We start from the raw sequence: 25840 nt of genomic DNA on the forward strand, positions 1-25840 counted from the left end.
ATCCTATCGATGTCCTGCTGTAACCTCTGACAGCCCTCCCCACTATCCATAACACCTCCAACCTTTATGTCATCAGCAAATTTACTAACCCATCCCTCCACTTCTTCATCCAGATCATTTATAAAAATCACAAAAAGTAAGGCACGACCTGCCTTTCACAAAGCCATGCTGACTATTCCTAATCATATTGTGCCTCTCCAAATGTTCATAAATCCTGCCTCTCAAGATCTCCTCATCTTACCGACCACTGAAGTAAGACTCACTGATCTATAATTTCCTGGGCTATCTCTACTGTCTTTCTTGAATAATGGAACAAAATCCGCAACTTCCAATCATAGAAACATAGAAAACCTACAGGACAATACAGGCCCTTCGGCCTACAAGGTTGTGCTGAACATGTCTCTACCCTAGAAATTACTCGGCTTACCTATAGCCCTCTATTTTTCTAAGCTCTATGTACCTATCCAAAAGTCTCTTAAAAGACCCTATCGTATCTGCCTCCACCACCTTTGCCGGCAGCCCATTCCATGTACTCACCACTGTCTTGAGTAAAAAAACTTACCCCTGACATCTCCTCTGTATCTACTCCCCAGCACCTTAAACCTGTGTCCTCTTGTGGCATCCATTTCAGCCCTGGGGAAAAAGCCTCTGACTATCCACACGATCAATGTCTCTCAACATCTTATACACCTCTATCAGATCACCTCTTCTCTGTGATGAACTACATATACCTGTCTGGACATGCCCCTCTGCTGACTGCTCCTGTGGCTCCTCCCACAGACCCCTGTATAAAGGCGATTGGAGGCACTGCTCCTCCCTCAGTCTCTAGGATGTTGTGTGGTGGTCTCTTGCTGCTAATCGTGGTCTCTTGCAGCCAATAAAAGCCTATCGTTCGCCTCCGGTCTCCGAGAGTTATTGATGGTGTATCATCCTCCTCCGTCACTCCAAGGAGAAAAGGCTGAGTTCACTCAACCTGTTTTCATAAGACATGCTCCCCAATCCAGGCAACATCTTTGTAAATCTCCTCTGCACCCTTTCTATGGCTTCCACAACCTCCTTGTAGTGAGGCGACCAAAACTGAGCACATTATTCCAAGTGGGATCTGACCAGTGTCCTATATAGCTGCATCATTACCTTTCGGCTCCTAAGTTCATTTCCATGATTGAAGGCCAATACACCATACGCCTTCTTAACCACTGAGTCAACCTGCGCAGCTGTTTTGAGCGTCCTGTGGACTCAGACCCCAAGATCCCTCTGGTCTTCCACACTGCCAAGAGTCTTACCATTAATACTATATTCTGCCATCATATTTGACCTACCAAAATGAACCACCTCACACTTATCTGGGTTGAACTCCATCTGCCACTTCTCAGCCCAGTTTTGCATCCTATCAATGTCCCACTGTATCCTCTGACAGCCCTGCACACTATCCACAACACCTTCAACCTTAGTGTCATAGGCAAACTTGCTAACCCATCCTTCCACTTCCTCATCCAGGTCGTTTATAGAAATCACAGAGTAAGGGTCCCAGATCCCTGGGGCACTCCATTGGTGACTGACCTCCATGCAGAATATGACCCGTGTACAACCACTCTTTGCCTTCTGTGGGCAAGCCAGTTCTCGATCCACAATCCTCCAGAATCTCTCCTGTCCCCATTGATTATGCAAAGATCATCGCCAGAGGCTCAGCAATCTTCTCCCTCGCCTCCCACAGTAGCCTGGGGTACATCCCATCCGGTCCCGGTGACTTAGCCAACTTGATGCTTTCCAAAGGCTCATGTGCATCCTCTTTCTTCATATCTACATGCTCAAGCGATTCAGTCTGCTGCAAGTCATCCCTAAAATCGCCAAGATCCTTTTCTGTAGTGAATACTGAAGCAGAGTACTCATTAAGTACCTTTGCTATTTCCTCCGGTTCCATACATTTTTTCCACTGTCATACTTGATCGGTCCTAATAGGATGTTGAGTCGATCCTATTAAATTAATAATCAAATGAGCACCGTAACTATTCTCTTCTGTGTACACAATGTTCTTTTGCTCACATCCATTTAAGCTTCTTTAAATGTCCCTAATGTATCTGCCTTTACCACTATTCCAGGCACCCACTTTTTTTTACTCTCAAAAAAGAAAAAGAAAAAAAAAAGTCTGTCTCCTCCATCTCTGCCCCTCCTAATTTTATAAGCCTCCATTCAGATCTCTCCGCAGCCTCTGCTACTCCAGAGAAAACAACCCAAGTTTGTCCAACCTTTCATTAATGCACATGTCCTTTGATGCAGGCAGTGTCCTGGTAAGCGTCGCCTGCACCCTCTCTAAAGCCTCAATATCCTCCCTATAATGGGGCAATCGGAACTGTGTGCAATACTCCAGATGCGACTGAACTACAGTTTTATAAAGTTGCAACAAAGACTTGACTTTTGAATGCAGTGCCTTGACTAATAAAGACAAGCGTGCCATCTGCTACCTTAACCACCCTATTCAACCTGTATACCTAAATGAGAAATGTCAGAAGTGTCATACTGTTTGAAGTGGCAGAATGCAGGGAATTCCTTTGGAACTACTGGCCACTGCCTGTACATTTGGAGCCACTGTATTCTCTCACTTGCATTCAAGTCGGACTCATCAGCTGAAGCAAGTAGGTGGGAAGGATTTACTTGATGGGCTAATTCTTGAGTGTTTTGGCTTCTGATGCCTTGACTACTTGATTCACACTTGTTCCACGTGAAGTGGCAAGAGGCTTCTTCCAGATCACATGAGCTTTACCAACTTTTCTTCTTTTTTAAGCATTCTCCTTGCAACTAATTTATCAAAGTTCAATATAAACTTTTTATCCAAGTATGTATGTCACTATTGGATTCTGGTTAATTGGGACACATTGAAAGTGCAGTGAGTAAAACAGTTCTGAATTGTCTTAGTGCTTATTTCTCACTGTTTTTTTGAACAGAGAAACAGGTAACTGACACTATAAACAGTTGGCTCTAAGCACAGTGTAGTGTCTAACACAAGTGCACACGACTGACACTACTGTAGTTAAAAACTGTTCAGCAAGTGTTGTCCCAATAATCAGCGCAGTGTCCCAAGTAAATGAAGGGAATCCCGACTATTTCTTCAATTTAGCTTTTGTCATTTAAGAGTTGTCCCAAATAGGGTGGCGCAGTAGCAGGTGGTTAGCACAATGCTTTGCAGTACCAGAGCCCCAGGTTTAATTCCTGCTGCTGACTGTAAGGAGTTTGTTTACCCTATGACTGTGTGGTCTTCCTCCAGGTGCTCTGATTTCCTCCCACGGCTCGAAGACCTACCATTTTTAGGTTAATTGGTCATTATAAATTGTCCCGTTGCTTGAATTAAAATATGGGATGGCTGGGCAGCTTGGCTCCGATGGCCAAAAGGGCCTATTCCGCATTGCATCTCAGTAAGCAGATTTTCCAATTAATTGAGCCATCAGTGAACCGAAATCCACTTTGCCATTCTGACATTAATTTTCTTGCATGTATTCACAGTAGAACAATGTAATACAATAGAAAAGCTACACAAAGACTGATGAACAACTAATGTGCAAAAGACAGACTGCAGATACAAAAAAAAAAGCAATACTTAAGTGAAAGTGCATCCATAGGTTGTGGAATCAGTTCAGTGTTGAGGTGAGTGAGCTTATCCGCACTAGTGCAGGAGACCGATGATTGAGGTGTAATAACTGTCCCTACACTTGGTGGCATGGAACTGAAGGTTCCTGTATCATTCTCCTGGCAGCAGTGAGAAGAGAGCACACCCTAGATGATGGATGCAGTGCTATGTATTAATGTACTCAATGATGGAGAGAGCTTTTCTGTGATGGACTGGGTTGTATTCACTACTTTCTGTAGACTTTTCCTTTCTGGGACATCTAATGATTACTTTTCTACTTGCTAATTGATTGTTGCCTGAGTGAGGAGATTCTTTGCATTACTGCGCTCTAAAATATGACTATAGTTTGGAAAGTATTAATCAGACTCTAGCTCTCTCTCTTTGTATTCTCTCATCTCTACCAGTCATTAATGGCTAAGCTCTCTAGCCTGAAAATCAAGGTTGGTCAGATGCAGTACGAGAAGCAGCGAAGGGAACAGAAATCCCAGGCACTAAAGGTGTGATGGGTTTCAACTCATTGGTAATGCTTTGTGGTAACCTCCTAGATTGTTTGCTGTGCGCTTATGTCCTCGCTGTGGCTTTAAAAAGATTATTATCAAAGAAGTTATTAGACTGAAAGCTGATTTTGCATGAACCTTTACTTCCCTTTTTGTACGACTTTGTTTTGCTAAAGCATCTCAAATCTTCATATATTAAAAAAAGTCTTAGATAATGATGATTATGTAATGCCATGATTGTGGTCTTCATATTGCAGTGTTTCATTCCAGTCATTTGTGGCATGCATTTTAGTTTCATTTAATTGTATTCCATGAATTTTAAGTATGTAAGAGTCAATGTCAAACTTTATTTGTGGTGATGTTTAAGACCTTTGCATTGGCTGCACATGGGCAGTAGGTTCTGATTAATTGGGAACCTTGGAACCAGTACATTTTGGAACCCCAGCAATTTTTTCATTATTTTTTGTTCGTTAAGTGTTGCCCAAATAAGTGACTGCCCTAATTAACCAGAATCCACTATACATCTTTCTAAGACAGGAAAACGAGGGGCTAAGTTGAACTGTTTATTCTGCCCAACTGTCTCCAGCAATTTCCAGGTGGTCAAAGGTTCAAAGGTCCAATTTAATGTCAGAGAAATGTATACATCCTGAAAAGCTTTTTCTTCACAAAACATCCACGAAAACAGAAGTGCCCCAAAGAATGAGTGACAAATAAATGTAAGAACCCGGAATTACCCCCCAGCTCTCCTCCCTCCCGTGTGTAAGTGACAGCAAGCAACAAACCCCCCCCCCCCCCACCAGCAAAAAAAAGCATCGGCACCATCACCGAGCACTCACCGTGAGCAAAGCAATAGCAAAGACACAGGCTTGCAGTTACCCCGAAGACTTTCCGTTACACCCAGCATTTGACATACCGCAGATTCTCCCTCTCTCCCTAATAAGGGAGGAAAAGGTGTTGTATTGATAGATTTAACATTTAATTCCACTCCCATATATCCCAACGACCACACAATAAGGTTGAATAAGGTCCAAATCTCAAAATATCATTACTCTATGCCTCAGGTTTGAAAGGTTAAACTCTGTCTGTAACAAGGTTTAGATGTTGGTAATGTTACACAGAAGTGGAGGTGAGCAAACATGCTTGTATATCTGGCTCTGTTAGTCTAATGTCAGTAGCTAGTAAAATGCAAGTGATCTCTGCAGTGATTTACTAAAATCATTGATAATTTAGAGAAGTGGAAGGTCTCAAATAAATTTATTATCTAAGAACATGTATGTCACCATGTGCTACCCTGAGATTAATTTGCTTGTCGGCATTCACAGTGGATACAAAGAAACACAATAGAATCGATTTCTTTTTTTTTAACCTGATGTGTGCTGATTCCTTCAGTGGCTCGCAGCGGTAGTCAGATCTCCGCACAGTAACTCAGAGGCTCTGAGAGAAAGGTACATTCAGACAAGGTCGATAGTGAAAAGGAGACTCGATAATGAGGGCAGACAAGAGATTCTGTTGCTGCAGAAGGGATGCTAAGGTGTGATTCCTCTCAGTTGTCAAGATAATAAGAGGATTGGTAAAGAAACCTGGAAATAATGGTAGAAAAAGCATTCAATATTCAAATAATATCAGGCTTGAAATATCCAATGTAAGTATTCCTCATCATAAAACAAGCTGATAAAGGAAGTGAGTGGGTGAGGCAAATCAGTGTCTGTTTGAAATCCTGCAACGTCTGGGCACCAAAGCTGCATACATCAGGATGCTCTTTATTAACTACAGTTCGGCATTCAACGTTATCATCCCCTCAAGCTACCCAATAAGCTTCAAGACCTTGTCCTCAATACCTTGTGTATTTGGATCCTTGATTTCCTCACTTGCAGACCCCAGTCAGTTCAGATTGGCAATATCTCTTCCAGCTCAGGTGCACCACAACATTGTGCGCTTAGCCCTCTGCTCTACTCGCTCACACTTATGACTGTGTGGATAAGCACAGCTCCATTGCTATATTTAAGTTGGCTGATGATGCCACTGTCAAGACCAAATCAAAGCTGGTGACAAATCAGCATATAGGAGGAAGATTGAAAATCCGAGTTGTGCCACAACGACAATCTCTCACTCAATGTCAGCAACACTAAGGAGCTGATTATTGAATTCAGAAAGAAGCTGAAGGTCCATGAGCCAGTCCTCATGGGTGCATCAGATGTGGAGAAGGTCAGCAACTTTAAATTCCTTGGTGTTACCATTTCTGAGGATCTGGTCCAAGGCCCAACACGCAAGTCCCATTATGAAGAAACCACAACAGCATCTCTACTTCCTTAGAAGTTTAAGATTCAGTGTAACATCTAAAAGTTTGAGAAACTTGTATTGATGAGTGGTGGATGACTGGCTGCATCATAGCTTGGTATTGAAACACCAATGGCCTTGAAAGGAACATCCTACAAAAGGTAGTTGATGTGGCCCAGTCAATCATCTATAAAGACCTTTGCACCATTGAGCACATTTACATTGCTGGATAGCAGAATCCCCCACCATCTAGATCATGCTGTCTGCACACTGCTGCCACAAGGAAGAAGGTGCAAGAGCCTCAGGGCTCGTGCCAACAGGTTCATGAACAGTTATTACCCATCAACAATAAGGCTTCTGAACCAGACGGGATAACTTCATTCACTTGTCCCATCACTGAACTGTTTACTCAGCCTATGGGCTCGCTTTCAAAGACTCATCTCATGTTTTTGTTATTTATTGGCTATTTTGTGTCATTATTTTCTTTTTGTATTTGCAGTATTTGTATTTTATACACTGGCTGTTTGCCCTGCTGGTGTGATCTTTCATTGATTATATTGTGTTTATTTGTATTTGATGTCTATTATGGTTTTTTGGTCTTAGTAACCATAAGATATAGCAGCAGAAGTAAGCCATTCAGCCCATCGAGTCTGCTTTGCCATTAAATCATGGGCTGATCCAATTCTTCCAGTCATCCTCACTCCCCTGCCTTCTCCCCATACCCTTTGATGTCCTGGCTAATCAAGAACCTATCTATCTCTGCCTTAAATCCATCCAATAACTTGGCCTCCACAGTGGCTCATGGCAACAAATTCCACAGATTTACCATCCTCTGACTAAAGTAATTTCTCCACATCTCTGTTCTAAATAGACATCCTTCAATCCTGAAGTTGTGCCCTCTTGTCCAAGACTCCCCTACCATTGCAAATAACTTTGCCATATCTAATCTGTTCAGGCCTTTCAACATTCAGAATGTTTCTGTGAGATCCCCCCCCCCCCCCCCCTCATTCTCCTGAACTCCAGGGAATACAGCCCAAGAGCTGTCAGGCATTCCTCTTACAGTAACCCTTTCATTCCTGGAATCATTCTCATGAATCTTCTTTGAACCCTCTCCAATGTCAGTATATCCTTTCTAAAATAAGGAGCCCAAAACTGCACACAGTACTCCAAGTGTGGTCTCATGAGTGCCTTATAGAGCCTCAACATCACATCCCTGCTCTTATATTCTATACCTCTGGAAATGAATGCCAACATTGCATTCGCCTTCTGCACCACTGACTCAACCTGGAGGATAACCTTTAGGATATCTTACACAAGGACTCCCAAGTCCCTTTGCATCTCTGCATTTAGAATTCTCTTCCCTTCTAAATAATAGTCTGCCTATTTATTTCTTCCACCAAAGTGCATGACCATATACTTTCCAGCATTGTATTTCATTTGCCACTTCTTTGCCTATTCCCCTAAACTATGTAAGACTCTCTGCAGGCTCTCTGATTCCTCAACACTACCCACCTCTGCCTAGCTTTGTTTCATCGGCAAATTTAGCCACAAATCCGTTACAGGATTCCCCTTACTATCTCTTACTATCTTTCCTTTTGGTTAGTCCTGACGAAGGGTCTCGGCCCGAAACGTCGACAGCACTTCTCCCTATAGATGCTGCCTGGCCTGCTGTGTTCCACCAGCATTTTGTGTGTGTTGTTGTTACAGGATTCCCCTGCTATCTGAAAATAGAGTGTTCCTATGAAACCTTTTGTAAGCCAAAATGACATAAGGTGAAGAAGCAATTACCATTAATTTACATGGTAAAAATTTTTGAGTGTTCCCAGTCCCAAAAAATAACCTACCAAATCATACCAAATAACACACAAAACCTAAAATAACACTAACATATAGTAAAAGCAGGAAGGATGCCGACTAAAAGAGACCACTTTGCTACTAGCAGAACCAATAGTAACATCAGCAGCTTTCAAGATTCTTTCTCTCTGTGTGTAAAATGGTGTACGCAGGCAAGTTCAACGCACGCACAATGTCTTTATTTTATTCACCAAGATCGAAAGGCTTAATTACATCCAGTTTTACGCTAAGCGTAACACCCTTACGAGCTCTCTTAGGCTTTTCTGATACTTTAGGACACATCTTGCTAACGGATGCACAAGATAAATTGAGATAAAGCACAGATGCTCACAGACACAGTTCAAAGCTATGGCGGCTTGATGTTGAGATGCTGAGTTTAGTTCCCGAAGAAGGAGCTTGCCGGCGGTGCCACTCTCGCTGCTCGGGGTGCGCGCTGCCTCTATACAGTAACGGTTTGCTGCAAAACAAATGCTATTTTCACTTTTCGCCTTTTTTTTTGTAAAAGCGAAAATCCTCAGGATTTCTTTCGGTCAGCGAAAAGTAGTACTAATGTAGGTCTTTCGTAAAAGTGAAGTGGTGTAAAGCTAACTTTTGGAAAGTGGGGGATACCTGTAATCCTTTCTGGAAACCATGCTGGTTTTGGCCTACGTATCTTGTCCTGTGCCTCCAGGTACTCCGTAATCTCATCAATTATTGGATTTGTGTATGCCTGCAAGTAAATGGATCTCAGGGTTGTATATGATATGTATGTTCTTGGATAATAAATTTAATTTGAATGTTAAAAAGATTGTATTTGTCTTAGTTCTTGGAAGGAAATTCTTGCCCATTGATAAGAGTATGTTAGGAAAGGAAAGATAGTTAAGTATGGCCAGTATTTCCATTGTCATGCTGAAATTGCATTTGTCAGCAGTTTATGATAAATACTTTTAACATATCTTGAAAATGCAAACCCTTGACTCACAAAATTCACCCACTCTGAACTGGAAAGTTGCATTAAAAATGGAACATAAAATCAGATTCTGGTTAAATCCCAGGTGAAAACTCATCATGGTAGTAAATTGAAGAGTACCCCAAGATGCTGTTGAGCTTAATCTTTTTTTATGCTTTGTATAATTTTTTGATTGAAACATTATTCAATTTTGTGCTGTAGGATGAGATGGTACAACTGACAGAACAATTGGAGAAGAAGGATGCTGAGATCAAGGGGCTGTTATCTGAGTTGAATGCCAAAATGGAATTAGATGAAAGTGATAGTGGGGCTGGTAAGAGACATTATTCCTCATTCATTCATGAGGGAAACCTGGAACTTTTACTTTGGGTTTTGTCCCAGAATGCGTATCCATTTGTTTTGTGACTGATTTGTCTGTAAATTAATTCTTGTGTGTTAACATTTATACTCTATTAAAGATTTGTACATTATTGGTTTAATAATGCATTCTAATCTGTTCTATGACATTTATATCAGCATTTAACATTGTATTTTGTTGAATTATATTTCTTGTTCTGTTTTTATGTGCCAACTTAGGATGTTTGTGAACCTAGAAAACTGTTTTAAGCTTTGCAAAGAAATGTTTTAAAGTTTTGCATAAATGTTGAGTTATTTTCATGAGCAGCTGCAAGCAGCTAGCTTTAAATTTTACCTACTTATTTTTTTTGTAAACTAACCAACTGCTCTTGTACCTGTATTACATGACCTGTGTGAACTTCCTGCACAGAGGAAAGTTATAAAAAGAAGCTGAAGGAGAAAAGTAAGGACTGGTGTCTGCTCGGTGAACGTGTGACAGTTGTAGCTATGTGCCTACCCTACTGCAGCAATTTGCATGTTCAAAACTTCCTGTCTTCATCTGTAATCGTTAGTTGTAGCTTTGAAATTCAGGATAGAATTAGCCAGTTGAAAAAAATGTGTTCATCCTGCACCGTAGCTGTTTGTCAGATGTTGAATTGAAGTAGTTACTTGAAATTCTGTAAATTAATATTATTATGACAGAGTGGTGAAGGAAGTGGAAATTCATTACACAGGATGTTGTCTGCTTTAGATAGGATCAGTTATAATCATGATGTTGAAGAAAAATGATTGAACTGTGAGACTGCAAGTGCCTTTTCTAAATTGGTGACCCCCTTTGTATGGGTAATAGTTGGTATGGCAATTTTTCCATAATGCAAAGCCATGGCATCTGCAGATGCACTAAGAAACATGAGATGGAACATAGAAGATAGAACAGTATAACACAGTACACATCCTTCAGTTAGCCCTTTAATATACTCTATGGTCAATTTAACCCTTCCATCCTACATAACCCTTTTTTTCATCTATGTGCCTATTGAAGAGTCTGTGTATTTGTTTAAAAAATATCTACTTCTAATATCCCATACTTTTCTCCAATCACTGTAAAATTATGCCCCCTATTATTGCCCATTACCACCCTGGGAAAAAGTCTGTGGCTGTCCATTCAATTAATGCCTCCTATCATCTTGTATGCCTCTATCAAGTCACATAGCATCCTCTCCAGAGGAAAAAAGCCCTTACTTCCTCAACTTATTGCCCAAGTTTTTTTGGTGGGGGAGCGTTTGGATGGGAGAATTGTTTGTTCATTTTTTATCACATAAATTCTGTGTGTGAATTTTATTTATGTATTTCAGATTTTTTTCAGTGCTTTGTGGATTTGGTAGAGATGAATTTCTGTTACCCAGCCGGCTGTAATGCAAATGTCACCTGTATTGTACTTAACAGCATATATATAGTTTAAGTGGTAGGCATTGTCAGTGATATACTAAAGGTTACAGATGAATCACAGTTACAAATTGGTATTGATATTTGTATTTTAAATGCATGACTACTCATTGTATTTCCAAATGTTGGAATTAATAGGTATCTTAGTTGTATTGCTCACAGGGCAGAATTAATAATGCTTCACTTGTTCATCAGTATAACACGTTTCAGATCTTGGTTTTCTATAGAAAACCCTAATCTCGATGCACTGTTTTTGGAACAGTGTTTTTAATGGGCAATAGGGTAGGTAATAAGAGCACATTCACAGAAAGATTCAAATCCACTGGTTTCATTCAGTTTGCACTAATAGAGTTAACTAAAAGGCCCATCTCTCAATACGGAGATTCAAGGTCCTTTAACTTGTGTTACACCTGCTCTGCCAGTTTTTATTGTAGAATTTCAGGGCAGTTGATATTTTTGGATGGATTTTTAAAGTGAAGAAGAAAGAATTAGGCCCTGCAGTTCTGCTCTCTGTAACTGAGTATTGTCAAAATGGATGTTGGAAATCTGGAATGCAGTTGGAAGATGTTGGAAATCCTCAACAGATTGAGCAGCAAATATGGAGAGACAAACACCATTAAAGTTGCAACTTGATGAACCTTCATCAAGAACCAACTTTATTCCCATACATATTTACAACTGCTGATTAAGGGTCTCTGCCTGAAACATTGACTGTTTATTCCCCTCGATAGATGTTGCCTGACTTGTTGAGTTCCTCCAGTGATTGGCTACAACTACATGTATTAGGAATTTTCTGTGATGCATTGGAGTTATATGCAACATAAAGCAACATTCAACAATTTTCACGTGATTAGGAGAAAACAGAACTCAACACAGTCTTTCTCCTTCGCACGTAGAATTTAAAATATGAAGCATAGCAACAGGCCCTTCGAACCAAATAAATTAGTATTCAAATGGTTAACTAAGCTAAAGTGCAAGATAGATATATTCCAAATAAGAAATTTTCAAAGGGAAGAAGGACACTACAGTGGCTGACAAGTGAAGTCAGAGCTAAAATAAAAGCAGAAGAGAGGGCACACAAGGAAGCCAGAGCTAGTGGGAAGATAGAGGATTGGGGCCCTTTTTAAAAATTTGCAGAAGGAAACTAAGAAGGTTATTCAGAAGGAAAAGATGAATTATGAGAGGAAGCTGGTGACTAATATCAAAGAAGATACTAAAAGCTTTTTAAGTATATAGAGGGTAAAAGAGAGTCGAGGGTAAATATAGGACCAGTAGAAAATGACGCTGGAGATATTGTAATGAGAGATGCAGAGATATCAGAGGAACTGAATGTGTATTTTGCATCAGTCTTCACAGTGGAAGAAGTCTGCAGTATACTGGATAATCGAGGGTGTCAGGGAAGTGAAGTTTTTGCAATGAAAATTACGACTGAGAAGGTGCTCAGGAAGCTTAATGGTCTGAGGGTGGATAAATCTCCTGGACCTGATGAAATGCATCCTCGCGTTCTGAAGGAAGAAACTGGAGAGATTGTAGAGGCATTAACAATGATCTTTCAAGAATCGATAGATTCTGGCATTGTACCTAATGACTGGAAAATTGCAAATGCTACTCTGCTATTTAAGAAGGGTGGGAGGCAACAGAAAGGAAATTTAAGAGACTACTAGACAGGTATATGGAGGAATTTAAGGTGGGGGGATATATGAAAGGCAGGGTTTAAGGGTTGGCACAACATTGTGGGCTGAAGGGCCTGTACTGTGCTGTACTATTCTATATTCTTACGACACTGATTGAGTTTTTTTTTGAAGATGTGACTAAACACATTGATGAAGGTAGAGCAGTAGATGTAGTGTATACGGATTCCAGCAAGGCATTTGATAAAGTACCCCATGCAAGGCATATTGAGAAGGTAAGGAGGCATGGGATCCAAGGGGACATTGCTTTGTGGGTCCAGAACTGGCTTGCCCACAGAAAGCAAAGAATGATTGTAGATGAGTCATTTTTGCATGCAGGTCGGTGACCAGTGGTGTGCCTCAGGAACCCTGCTCTTCATGATTTTTATAAACTACTTGGATGAGGAATGGGTTAGTAAAATTGCTGATGACACCAAGGTTGGGGGTGTTCTGGATAGTGTGGAGGGCTGTCAGAGGTTGCAGTGGGACATTGATAGGATGCAAAACTGGGATGAGATGGAGTTCAACCAAGATAAGTGTGAGGTGGTTCATTTTGGTAGGTCAAATATGATGGCAGAATATAGTATTAATGGTAAGACTCTTGGCAGTGTGGAGGATCAAAGGGATCTTGGGGTCTGAGACCATAGGACACTCAAGGCTGCTGCGCAGGTTGACTCTGGTTAAGAAGGCGTATGGTGCATTGGCCGTGATCAATCGTGGGATTGAGTTTAGGAGCTGAAAGATAATGTTGCAGCTATATAGGACCTGGTCAGACCCCACTTGGAGTTCTGTGCTCAGTTCTGGTCATCTCACTATAGGAAGGATGTGGAAATTGTAGAAAGGATGCAGAAGAGATTTACAAGGATGTTGCCTGAATTGGGGAGAATGCCTTAGGAGAATAGGTTGAGTGAACTCAGCCTTTTCTCCTTAGAGTGACGGAGGATGAGAGGTGACCCATTATAAGTGTATAAGATGATGAGAGGCATTGATTGTGTGGATAGTCAGAGGCTTTTTCCCAGGGCTGAAATGGCTAGCATGAGAGGGCACAGTTGGTGCTTGGAAGTATGTACAGAGGAGATGTCAGGAGTAAGTTTTTTACACAGAGTGGTGAGTGCGTAGAATAGGCTGCCAATGAAGGTGGTGGAAGTGGATGCGATAGGGTCTTTTAAGAGACTCCTGGACAGGTATATGGTGCTCAGAAAATAGAGGGCTATGGGTAACCTTAGGTAATTTCTCAGGTAAAGGCACGTTCAGTACAGCTTTGTGAGCCAGTGGGTTTGTATTGTGCTGCAGGTTTTCTATGTGTCTGTCATTGTGTCTCTGGCCCTGAGGCTGGTTCCGTGGTACAGGAGGGAGAAAAGAAGATGAGGAATGCAGTAGTCATAGAGGATTCCATAGTGAGGGGAATAAACAGGAGGTTTTGTCAGCCTGATCGAGATACCCGCATGGCGTGTTGCCTCCCAGGTGCCAGGGTAACCCAAGGTAATTGCTAAGGTAAGGACATGTTCAGCACAACTTTGTGAGCCGAAAGGCCTGTATTGTGCTGTATGTTTTCTATGTTCTGTGTTATATGTTCTAAATTACAAGCAGTGTAGACAAAGGGGATGTATTAGACGTAGTGTGCTTGGATTTTCAGAAGGCCTTTGACAAGGTGCCGCACGTGAGGTTACTTAGCAAGATAAGAGCCCATAGAATTACAGGAAAGTTACTAGCGTGGCTGGAGTGTTGGCTGATCAGCAGAAAACAGAGTGGGAATAAAGGGATCCTATTCTGGCTGGCTGCTGGTTACCAGTGGAGTTGCACAGGAGTCGTTGTTATGACCGCTGCTTTTTACAATGTATGTCAATGATTTGGATCACGGTATTAATGGATTTGTGGCTAAATTTGCCAATTATACAAAGATAGGTGGATGAGCAGGTAGTGTTGAGGAAACAGCCTGCAAAGAGACTTAGATAGTTTAGGGGAATGGACAAAGAAGTGGCAAATGAAATACAATGTTGGAAAGTGTATGGTCATGCACTTCGGTGGAAGAAATAAACGGGCAGACTATCATTTAGATGGGGAGAGAATTCAAAATGCAGAGATGCAAAGGGACTTCGGAGTCCTTGTGCAGGATACCAAAAGGTTATCCTCCAGGGTGAGTCGGTTGTGAAGAAGGCAAATGCAATGTTGGCATTCATTTCTAGAGGTATAGAATATAAGAGCAGGGATGTGATGTTGAGGCTCTATAAGGCACTTGTGAGACCACACTTGGAGTACTGTGTGCAGTTTTGGGCTCCTTATTTTAGAAAGGATATACTGACATTGGAGACAGTTCAGAGAAGATTCATAAGAATGATTTCAGGAATGAAAGAGTTACCGTATGAGGAACGTCTGGTAGCTCTTGGGCTGTATTCCCTCGAGTTCAGGAGAATGAGGGGGGGATCTCATAGAAACATTCTGAACGTTAAAAGGCCTGAACAGATTAGATATGGCAAAGTTATTTCCCATGGTAGGGTATTCTAGGACAAGAGGGCACGACTTCAGGATTGAAGGACGTCCCTTTAGAACGGGGTTGCGGAGAAATTACTTTAGTCAGAGGATGGTAAATCTGTGGAATTTGTTGCCACGAGTGGCTGTGGAGGCCAAATTGTTGTGTGTATATAAGGCAGAGATAGATAGGTTCTTGATTAGCCAGGGTATCAAAGGGTACGGGGTGAAAGCAGGGGAGTGGGGATGACTGAATGACGGAGCAGACTCAATGGGCCGAGTGGCCTACTTATCTCCCCCCCCCCCCCCGCCCAATATCTTATAGTTTTATAGGCTAATCTCTTCTGCCTAACCAACATCCATAAATCCTTCTACTTTCAGCACCTTTCTAAATGCCTCTTAAAAGTCTCTGTTGTACCTGCTTCTTTCATTACTCCAAGTAGTGATTCCAGGCACCTACCACTCTGTGTTAAATGAATAAATAACAGCAAACTTGTCTCTCAAATCTCCTTTGAAATTATGTCCTCTCATCTTAAAAGGGTGCCTTCTGGTATGCATCTCAGCATATTGAGGATTCTTATTTCCTGTAATAGTACATTCAGCACAGTGCACGCTCTTCAGCCCATAGTGTGTGTCAACCTTTTAACTTACTCCAAGATCAATCTAATTCTCGTGTAACTCTTATCTTGACCCTTAATCCTGGTATTGTTTCATTTGAAGCATTTTGCATTGCTTCTTTCTCCTCTAGTTTTTTTTAAATTTAAACTGATATTCCACTTGTAGAATTGGCAGTAAATGCTACCCAGGTCCTGAAAATAAATGGAAAAACTATTTTCTGCATGTGCAGTTTTCCTCTCTCCCACTTTTAAATATAGATTGCGAGTCAGCCAAATGTGCTGCCTTTTATTGAATTAGTGCAGGAAATCGTTCAAAATCTAAACCAACAAAATTTTGAAATCATCCAAGAGTTGTCTTTAACTATGGAACTTGTTTTGTGTTACCTAGCTTGCTTTCTCTTAAACAATTTAGTTTTGGCAACTCTTCGTTCCAACTGTGCTTTAGATAGTGTGGGCTATTTGTTATCAGACATTGTAACCTGTCCTTGTTTTTTTGTAATATTTACTCCAAGCCTATATTTTTCTACCATTTTACTTCATGAATTTTGTATTTCACTCCTAATTCAGTTGCATTTTTACCATTTGGATAAATTGTTGAAAATCCTCTTTTAATCTTTGTCATACTAGCACCCGTAAAATAAATTCTCATTCTTAATATATTTTTATGTAATTATTAAAATTCTTGATTTCATTTAGTCTTCATCAGTATTTTAAATTTTGGTTTGCATAGATCTTGCTGCATTCGTTTTTGACTCAAAATACAAGTCATTTGCAAATTATTCAAAGATTGCCAGCTGCTGATTAATCATTATGTTCTGCTTTTTCTCTGCTTTAACAAGATCTCCTCAATCTAAGTTTGTCCATTCCTGCTCATTTATCTTCACGTTCATTTCCTCTCCATACAGTGACCTGAGTGATGCTGTGGTTAGCAATCCCTAATTGTCGTCTTTTCAGCTGCACGTACTCTTTAGGTTTCCACAGAGATTTAGTTAATATAGCTAAAGAGGGTGAAAAGCTGAAACATTGAGTGTGGAATGCACTGCCAATGGAAGTGGTGGATTCGGGTTCGATTTTAAGAAAAATTTGGATGGTACATAGATGAGAGGGGTATGGAGGGCTATGGTCCAGGTGTAGGTTGATGGGACTAGGCAGAATAACAGTTTTACATGGACTAGATGGGCCAAAGAGCCTGTTTCTGTGCTGCAGTGTTCTGTGACTCCATGACTAGTGACATTGAAAGTTGAAAATAGTTCAGATTAAAACTGAAGCTGCTCTTTTGAAGAATACATTCAATACATCTGTAAGTGTATACTTGGAGTTCTGGTTCTCATCAACTGGGAATGCATCTGCATCAGCTTGTGAGCAGCTATTTACTGCATGTAATCTAACACGTCTCGATTTGTTTAATGCTTTTAATTTGCTTGAGTTATAGTATTACATGGCTCTATTTTCATTAAAGCAGCATGCAACCAAACTGCCTTTTACCTTTTGTAGAATGTGCCTAATTTATGGTTAGTGTTCCCTTAAAGCGAAGACAATACCTGGCATGGATTTGGAATCCTTTGCAGTTTGCAAATATACAGATTTCATGGTGCACTCTCTTTCTGGTATTTTCAGATCTTGAGGTCCATAAAATGAAAAAGGCTGTTGAATCTTTGATGGCAGCAAATGAGGAGAAGGTAAGTTTTCTAATTATCTAAAGATTATTTGATTCATTCAGGAAATATAGTCCACATCTTTAAGAATTGATTCCCTTCCCTGTTTGCTGTCGGAGACAGTTACTTTCTTGAGCCAGTGAGGCTCCTTTGGTGCCTATAAGGTATTTGGCTCATTGAGTTCGCTCCACCATTGCATTAAGGCTGATTTATAATCGCTCTCAACCACACTCTCCTCCTGCCTTCTCCCCGTAACCTTTGACATACTGACTAATCAAGAACCTATATGCTTCCACTTTTAAGTACACACTATGACATGGCCACCACAGCCATCTGGCAGTGAGTTTCACAAATTCACCCTCCGGTTAAAGAAATTCCTCCTCATCTGTTTTAAATTGATGTTCCTCTATTGAAGCTCTGTCTTCTGGTCTCCATCTCCCCACTATCAGAAAATCCTCACCATGATTGTTCGATAAGTAGGGTGAACTGTGAATACTGATAATTGAAGGTTTGTGACTGATTGTGAAACCCAGTAGACCAAGGGTCATGGATTCAAATCCCATAATGGAGAACATGGGAAAAATCAAGAATTGTATATATAGTCATGATCTCGTCAGGTAAAATCTTCCAATATCTGTCTAAACAATGCGGGGTAAAAACTGTTTCTGGCATGTTTGAATGTTACTCTGTTTTGCATGTAGGTCAATTGCTCAAGCTATTCTTTTTCAGGATCGGAAGATTGAAGAATTGCGACAATCTCTGAACAGATACAAGAAAGTGCAAGATATGGTGATGTCTGTGACACATAGTAAGAAAGGTGCGCTGGTTTTATCATCAGTAATGGTTCAATGATTGATGCCCTGGCCATCTTTCATGCACCAGAAGCATCAGAGTTGAATGGCCTAATCTGCTTCTATGTCTTCTGGTAATACCCAAGGGCTAGAATTTTTTTTTATTGAGATACAACACAAAATAGGCTCTTCCAGCCTTTCCAGCCGCGCCCTTCAGTAATCCACCGATTTAACCGTAGCCGAAACACAGAACAATTTGCAACAACCAGTTAACCTACCAACCAGTACATCCTTGGAATGTGGGAGGAAGCTGGAGCACCCGGAAGAAACCCTTGCAGTCACGGGAAGGGTGTGCAAATTCCTTGTTACACCTTTGTTCTGAAAAAGGCTATAGGGAAATAATAACAGACCAATGACAGGGAAAGCTCCAGAAACAATCACAGGTAGAATTAGGCCATTCGGCCCATCCAGTCTTTTCCACCATTCCATCATGGCTGATTTATTATTCCTACCAACCACATTCACGTGCCTTCTCCCCACAACCTTTTGACACTCAGTTGGCTTCAGATCCACAGTTCATGAAAGTAGTAACACAAGTTGATAAGGTGCTGAATAAAGCTTATGGCATGTTTACCTTTACGGGTCACGGCATAGGGTTGGGGTATTGTGTTGCAGCTTTTCAACACACAGGTTCGACTACACCTGGAGTATTGTGTACTTCTGGTTGTCCCACTACTGGAGGGAAGTAATTATGCTGGAGAGTGCCAAAGAGATTCACCAGGATTTATGATAAATGCATCTGAGCATATTCTCTAAAACTTGGAGAGCTTTATTTGTGAGGAGAGATTTGATGGGCTGTTTATTTTTCATGTTGTGAAAGAAGCAGTCTCTATGAAGGTATAAGAGGTGCGGATGAATACACAAAATAAGAGGCATGGTTAAATGTGCTACCTAGCTAATCTCCTAATCATCCAAACACCTCCCCACACCCCCATTCTCACTCAATCAATCATTTGTTGCCTTCTGTCTCCAATCTGTCTTGATGCAGGGTTTTGACCCAAAGCATCAATTCTTTCACACCCATTGGAGGAACAACACCTTGTATTCCATCTGCTTAGCCTCCAACCTGATGGCACGAACACCAATTGCTCGAACTTCTGATAATCCCCACCTCTCTTCACCATTCCCCATCTCCTATTCCCTTTCTGTTCCCCGCACCTTTTAAATCTACTCCTCATCTTTTTTTCTCCAGTCCTGCTGAAGGATCTTGCCTGAAACGTCGACTCTACTTTTTTCCATAGATGCTGCCTGACCTGTTGAGTTCCTCCAGCATTTTGTGTGTGTTGCTTTATCTTGAATATGCTCAGTGACAGGGGCTCCACTGACCGCCAGGGAGGAGATTCCCACTTCACTGCCTTCTGGGCAAAGATTTATTTTCTCTGTCCTGAGTAGCTGACTGGTCTTGTGTTTTTGACCACAACCAGAATTAAAATTATCCTCATATTCATCCTTCCAAACCACATAGGATCCTGCCAATCACATGGGCATTTGCTCATCTCAGTGAGGTTACCTATCACTCTCCTGAGCGCTAAAGGGTTCAGGCCCAATCCACAATCTCTTCCTATGTGATACCTCTGCCATCTAGGAATCAATGTTCAATGTAAGATTTAGTAATTTTACATGCATGTCACAATATGTAACCCTGAGATTCATTTTCATGTGGGCCTAGGTGGGCATCTTTAAAAACAATAAAATCCAGATATTCAACTACCTGTTGTATATACATGCGAATCTCTAGTGATTTATATACAGACAATCAGAGTATCAGCATGTTTCAATCTCTAACCATTTTATATAAAAAAAAATCTTTTCCTTTTGTTCTTCAGTGCAACACAGTACTGTTCTCAATGTTGTGCCAAACTTTTAACCTGCTCTAAAATTAATCTTAACTATTCCCTCCTACATAGCCCTCTGTTTTTCTTTCATCCATGTCCTATCTAAGTCTGTTAAATGTCCCTAATGTATCTGCTTCTACCAGCACCTCTGGCAGTGCATTCCACGCACCCACCAATCTGTGTTTGAGATAAAAACCTACATCTGATATCTCTCCTATATTTTCCTCCAATCACCTTAAAATTATGCCCCTGGAATTGGCCATTTCCACCTTGGGAAAAACGTCTGTCCATTCTATCTATGCCTCTTATCATCTTGAGACGCCTATATCAAGTACCAGGTTACATTAGAATTTAACGTAATATGCTCCATCTGCGATGTCCATGCCCACCTACATGTCCCTTGTACATCAGAATGCCATTTTGTAATAGCTCATTTATTATCCCTCTCATCCCCATTCGCCTGCCTTCTCTGACTAACCTTTGATGCATCTTCACATTGAGAAATGGCCTCTGTGTTTCCTTTTATGCAATATTATAAGACCATAAGATGTAGGAGCAGAATTAGGCGATTTGGCTTTTCGAGTGTGCTCCACCATTTCATCATGGCTGATCTAATTTTCCTCTCAGCCCCAATCTCCTGCCTTCTCGCTATATCCCTTCATGTCCTGACCAATCAAGAATCTGTCAACCTCTGCCTTAAATATACATGCTGATTTGACCTCCATAGCTGCCTATGGCAAAGAATTCCACAGATTTACCACTCAGTAGCTGAAGAAAGTCCTCCTCATCTCTGTTCTAAAAGGACACCTTTATATGCTGAGCCTGTATACTCTGGTCTTAGGCTTTCTCACCATAGGAAACATCCTTTGCACATCCAATCCATCGTGGCCTTTCACCATTCGATAGGTCTCAATGAGGTCACCCCTCATTCTTCTGAATTCTAGTGAATACAGGCCCATCAACCTCTCTTCATATGCCAAGCCATTCAATCCTGGAATCATTTTCTTGAACCTCTTTGATCCCACTCCAGTTTCAGCATATCGTTTCTAAGATAAGGGGCCCAAAACTGCTCTCGATACTCCAAGTAAGGCCTTTACACCCTAAATAGCGACTCTTTATTCCTCTCCATAGATGTTCCCTGACCTGTTGAGTTCCTCCAGCATTTTGTGTGTTGCTCCGGATTTCCAACATCTGCAGAATCTCTCATGTTAATAGTCGAACAGAGCCTTTAAGAAGGATGGAGGAACTTGGCAGGACAGGCAGCGTCAATGGAAGGGAATAAACAGTTGGCCTTTTATTATTCATTCCTATCAGTTGAAGAGGATTAAATATGTTGCAACAGAAGCTTGGGTGTTTTAAGTTTACAGTTGCCAAGATCAGAGGCATTAGCACAATTTCATAAATCTGTGCTTGATTTTTTTTAAAGGCTGATACTTTATTAAAACCTAAATTTCTCAAATTGAATGCATTACCTCATTGCAATGTACAGTATAAGTGAGAGCAAATTAAAATTGTTAGTGAGAACAGACAATATTTCCTCCAGCAAGAAATACATCAGTAAAAATTTAATAACTGAGCACAGACTAGATAGGAAGAAGGGCCAATGTCTGTGCCATGACTCTACAAATTATCACAGTTGTCGATTGTTTTATTGAAGCAAAAGAAGATGAGGGTGACGGATGTCTGATTGGAGGTCCTGCAGGAGTTAACAGCAGTGAAATATTGGAGATGGAGCTGGCTTCTCCTACATCCTTCTCCCCTGATATAGTGACTACAACTGTGATGCCTGAACTGGTAAGTTTATGACATTCCAGTCTGAAACATGCATGAAGAATTAAATCGTGGGTTCATATTAGCATGTCTTCCAGTAAGAAGTGTTAATTGAGAAGTAGGAGGTGTTGCGGATAAATCTCAGGAGCTGCGGACAGAATAAATCAGGCCGACTCAGAGAATTGTTTGTTACATGATATCATAGAGAGCCTCTGTACCCAGAAGTGGTGCTTAGGGGCTCTGCTTAGCTCTTAGACACCCTCCATTATATAGACACAACGTACGTGACTAAAAGCACTTAACAGGAGCATTTCTTGACTTTGAACTTGGGACTAGATTTCAACAAACAACATGACATTGAATTTAGGACTAGATTTTCAACAAACAAGAGCATTACGTAAATACAGTGCCATAACATCTTCCTTACAAGGACTTTTAGCTAAATTCTAAGACTTGCAAGGACTTTTAGCTGAATATTAAGAGCATTTACAAGTGATTAGGTTAACCCCTACATATCCAAAGAGTCTTAAATTCTTCCACAGGAGGCTAGATATTTATCTGCTGTTGGAACTCCAAGTAAATGGGTTAACCAATTCTTCAGGATAATTAAGAGGCATAGATTGACTGAACAGCAGAGACTTTTTTCCAGGTTTTCAGGTTGGAGGAACAACACCTTATATACCGGCTGGGTAGCCTCCAACCTGATGGCATAAACATTGACTTTTCTAACTTCCGTTAATGCCCCTCCTCCCCTTCTTACCCCATCCCTGACATATTTAGTTGTTTGCCTGTTCTCCATCTCCCTCTGGTGCTCTCCCCCCCCCCCCCCCCCCCCCCCCTTTCTCTTGAGGCCTCCCGTCCCATGATCCTTTCCCTTCTCCAGCTCTGTATCACTTTCGCCAATCACCTTTCCAGCTCTTAGCTTCATCCCACCCCCTCCGGTCTTCTCCTATCATTTTGCATTTCCCCCTCCCCCACTACTTTAAAATCTCTTACTATCTTTTCTTTCAGTTAGTCCTGACGAAGGGTCTCAGCCCGAAACGTCGACATCGCTTCTCCCTATAGATGCTGCCTAGCCTGCTGTGTTCTACCAGCATTTTGTGTGTTGTTGTTTGAATTTCCAGCATCTGCAGATTTCCTCGTGTTTGCTCTTTAAATCCTTGTAAATTTTCTTAGCAATCTTTCAACCTTGTTTACATCTTTCCTGTAGGTTGGTGACCAAAACTGCACACAATGCTCTATATTTGTCCTCTAACATCTTATACAACCTCAGCATAACATTCAAACTCCTGTACACAATGCATTGATTTTCAAAGGCCAATGTGCCAAAAGTTTTCTTTACAACCCTGTCTACATGTTCTGTGTCTTCCAAATTCAATTTTGTACATTGTCATTATTTATGTCTACAACGGAAATTCAAAGAATTATTACATTCTAATTGTTAAGGGGAATTGGCCAGAGAGAGCTAACAGAATATATTGGATGGAAAGTGAATGATAATTGAATAATTGTATTTTAGGAACCAGTGCAAATCCACACCAGTGTTCTGCAGGTGCCAATACCAATGGTATCATCTACTCCCAAGAGCTGTGCTGAGCAGGTTGATAAGAAGGAACCTGAAGCAGAAACAAGACCTGACATTTGGTAGGAGTATTTTCATTTGATTATCTGATGAGATGGCACAATGAAACAGCAAAGTGTAGTGGTTGGCTTCCTGTAAATGATATGTTTGAGTACCAAATAAGCTATGACCAAAGTCGTCAGGTGGTTCATGAAGTCATCTGCAATGTTCAAAAGCTAATTTGAGAGAGTAACACATTTGTAGGTAATCTATTAATTGTAACATTAATAGGGTTAATTGCTTGTTGTGAAATGGGCTTTATGGTGGATACATCCCCAGCATCAGATGGGATTAAATTCAGGCTCCTACAGGGGCAAAGCAAGAGGATGCTGGGATTCTGGAAGAAGTGTTTGTATCTCTGCTGGACAAATGATGTACACAATAATAGTGGCTAATGGAACAGAGAACATGGAAAACCTACAGCACAATACAGGCCCTTCAGCCCACAAAGTTGTGCTGAACATGTCCCTACCTTTAGAAATTACTCGGCTTACCAATAGCCCTCTTTTTCTAAGCTCAATGTACCGATCCAAAAGTCTCTTAAAAGACCCTATTGTATCTGCCTCCACCACCGTTGCCAGCCCTTCTGGCTCTCCTGATTTCCTCCTTAAGCGCCTTCCTGTTAGCCTTATAATCTTCTAGATCTCTAACATTACCTAGCTCTCTGAACCTTCTGTAAGCTTTTCTTTTCTTTTTGACTAGATTTATTACAGCCTTTGTACACCGTGGTTCCTGTCCCCTACCATAACTTCCCTGTCTCATTGGAACATACCTATGCAGAACGCCACACAAATATCCCCTGAAAATTTGCCACATTTCTTCCGTACTTTTCCCTGAGAACATCTTTTTCCAATTTAAGCTTCCAATTTCCTGCCTGATAGCCTCATAATTCCCCTTACTCCAATTAAACGCTTTTCTAACTTGTCTGTTTCTATCTGTCTCCAATGCTTTTGTAAAAGAGATAGAATTATGATCACTATCTCCAAAATGCTCTCCCAGTGAGAGATCTGACACCTGAACAGATTCATTTCCTAATACCAGATCAAGTACAGCTTCTCCTCTTGTACGCTTATCTACATATTGTGTCAAGAAACCTTCCTGAACACACCTAACAAACTCCACCCCATCTAAACCCCTTGCTCTAGGGAGATGCCAGTCGATATTTGGGAAATTAAAACACAACAACTCTGTTGTTACTACACCTTTCCAGGATCTTTGATATTCCTGTTACTATTGGGCAACCTATATATATATAAAAAAAACACCCAGTAAAGTTATTGACCCCTTCCTGTTCCTGATCTCCACCCACAGAGATTCCGTAAACAATCCCTCCATGACGTCCATCTTTTCTGCGTCCCTGACACTATTTCTGATCAACAGTGCCATGCCCCCACCTCTTTTGCCTCCCTCCCTGTCCTTTCTGAAACATCTAAAACCTGGCACTTGAAGTAACCATTCCTGTCCCTCAGCCATCCAAGTCTCCATAATGGCCACCACATCATAGCTCCAAGTACTGATCCACGCTCTAAACTCATCCGCTTTGTTCACAACACTCCTTGTGTTAAAATAGACACATCTCAAACCTCCAGTCTGTGCGCGTCCCTTCTCTATCACCTGCCTATCCTCCCTCACAGTCTCCTAGCTTTTTCTATTTGTGAGCCAGCCAGCTCTTCCCCAGTCTCTTCAGTTTGGTTCCCACCCCCTCCAACAATTCTAGTTTAAACTCTCCCCAGTAGCCTTAGCAAACCTCCCCGCCAGGATATTGGTCCCCCTCCCCCTGGGATTCAAGTGCAAACCATCCTTTTTGTTCAGCTCATACCTGCCCCAAAAGAGGTCCCAATGATCCAGAAATCTGAATCCCTGCCCCCTGCTCCAATCCCTCAGCCACGCATTTATCCTCCACCTCATCCTATTCCTATTCTCACTGTCACGTGGCACAGGCAGTAATCCCGAGATGATTATTTGGTCCTGCTTCTCAATTTCCTTCCTAACTGCGTGTAGTCTTTTTTTCCGGGACCTCTTCTCTTTTTGTACCTATGTCATTGGTACCAATATGTACCACAACCTCTGGCTGTTCTCCCTCCCACTGCAGGATATCTTGGACAGGACCTGAAACATCCCAGACCCTGGCACCTGGGAGGCAAACTACCATCAGAGTTTCTTTCCTGCATCCACAGAATCGCCTGTCTGACCCCCTGAACTTACAGAGTCCCCTATCACTACTGCCTTCCTCTTTCTTTCCCTACCCTTCTGAGCCACAGGGCCAGACTCTGCCAGAGGCATGGTGACTGTGGCTTCCCCCAGGTAACCCAACAACAGTACTCAAACAGGAGCACTTATTGTCAAGGGGTACAGCCACAGGGGTACTCTC

General features: G+C 41.4%; 1 protein-coding gene across 7 annotated transcripts in view; it reads left to right on the plus strand.

Annotated features, from left to right (window-relative positions):
* Positions 1 to 25840, plus strand: part of ppfibp1b (PPFIA binding protein 1b) — a 246275-nt gene that overhangs the window by 142667 nt on the left and 77768 nt on the right. For 3 of the 7 annotated variants that reach the window (XM_073059796.1, XM_073059800.1, XM_073059797.1), the window contains exons 8-14: positions 4027 to 4119; positions 9401 to 9512; positions 9966 to 9998; positions 17355 to 17416; positions 18122 to 18209; positions 21736 to 21872; positions 23368 to 23492. In XM_073059796.1, coding sequence (XP_072915897.1) covers positions 4027 to 4119; positions 9401 to 9512; positions 9966 to 9998; positions 17355 to 17416; positions 18122 to 18209; positions 21736 to 21872; positions 23368 to 23492 — 650 coding nt within the window. The remainder of the gene's footprint in view (positions 1 to 4026; positions 4120 to 9400; positions 9513 to 9965; positions 9999 to 17354; positions 17417 to 18121; positions 18210 to 21735; positions 21873 to 23367; positions 23493 to 25840) is intronic. The other 4 variants (XM_073059801.1, XM_073059803.1, XM_073059798.1 and 1 more) reach the window with 3 other exon arrangements.

This window comes from Hemitrygon akajei, chromosome 10 (genome assembly GCF_048418815.1).
Source record: "Hemitrygon akajei chromosome 10, sHemAka1.3, whole genome shotgun sequence".
NCBI classification, from domain to species: domain Eukaryota; kingdom Metazoa; phylum Chordata; class Chondrichthyes; order Myliobatiformes; family Dasyatidae; genus Hemitrygon; species Hemitrygon akajei.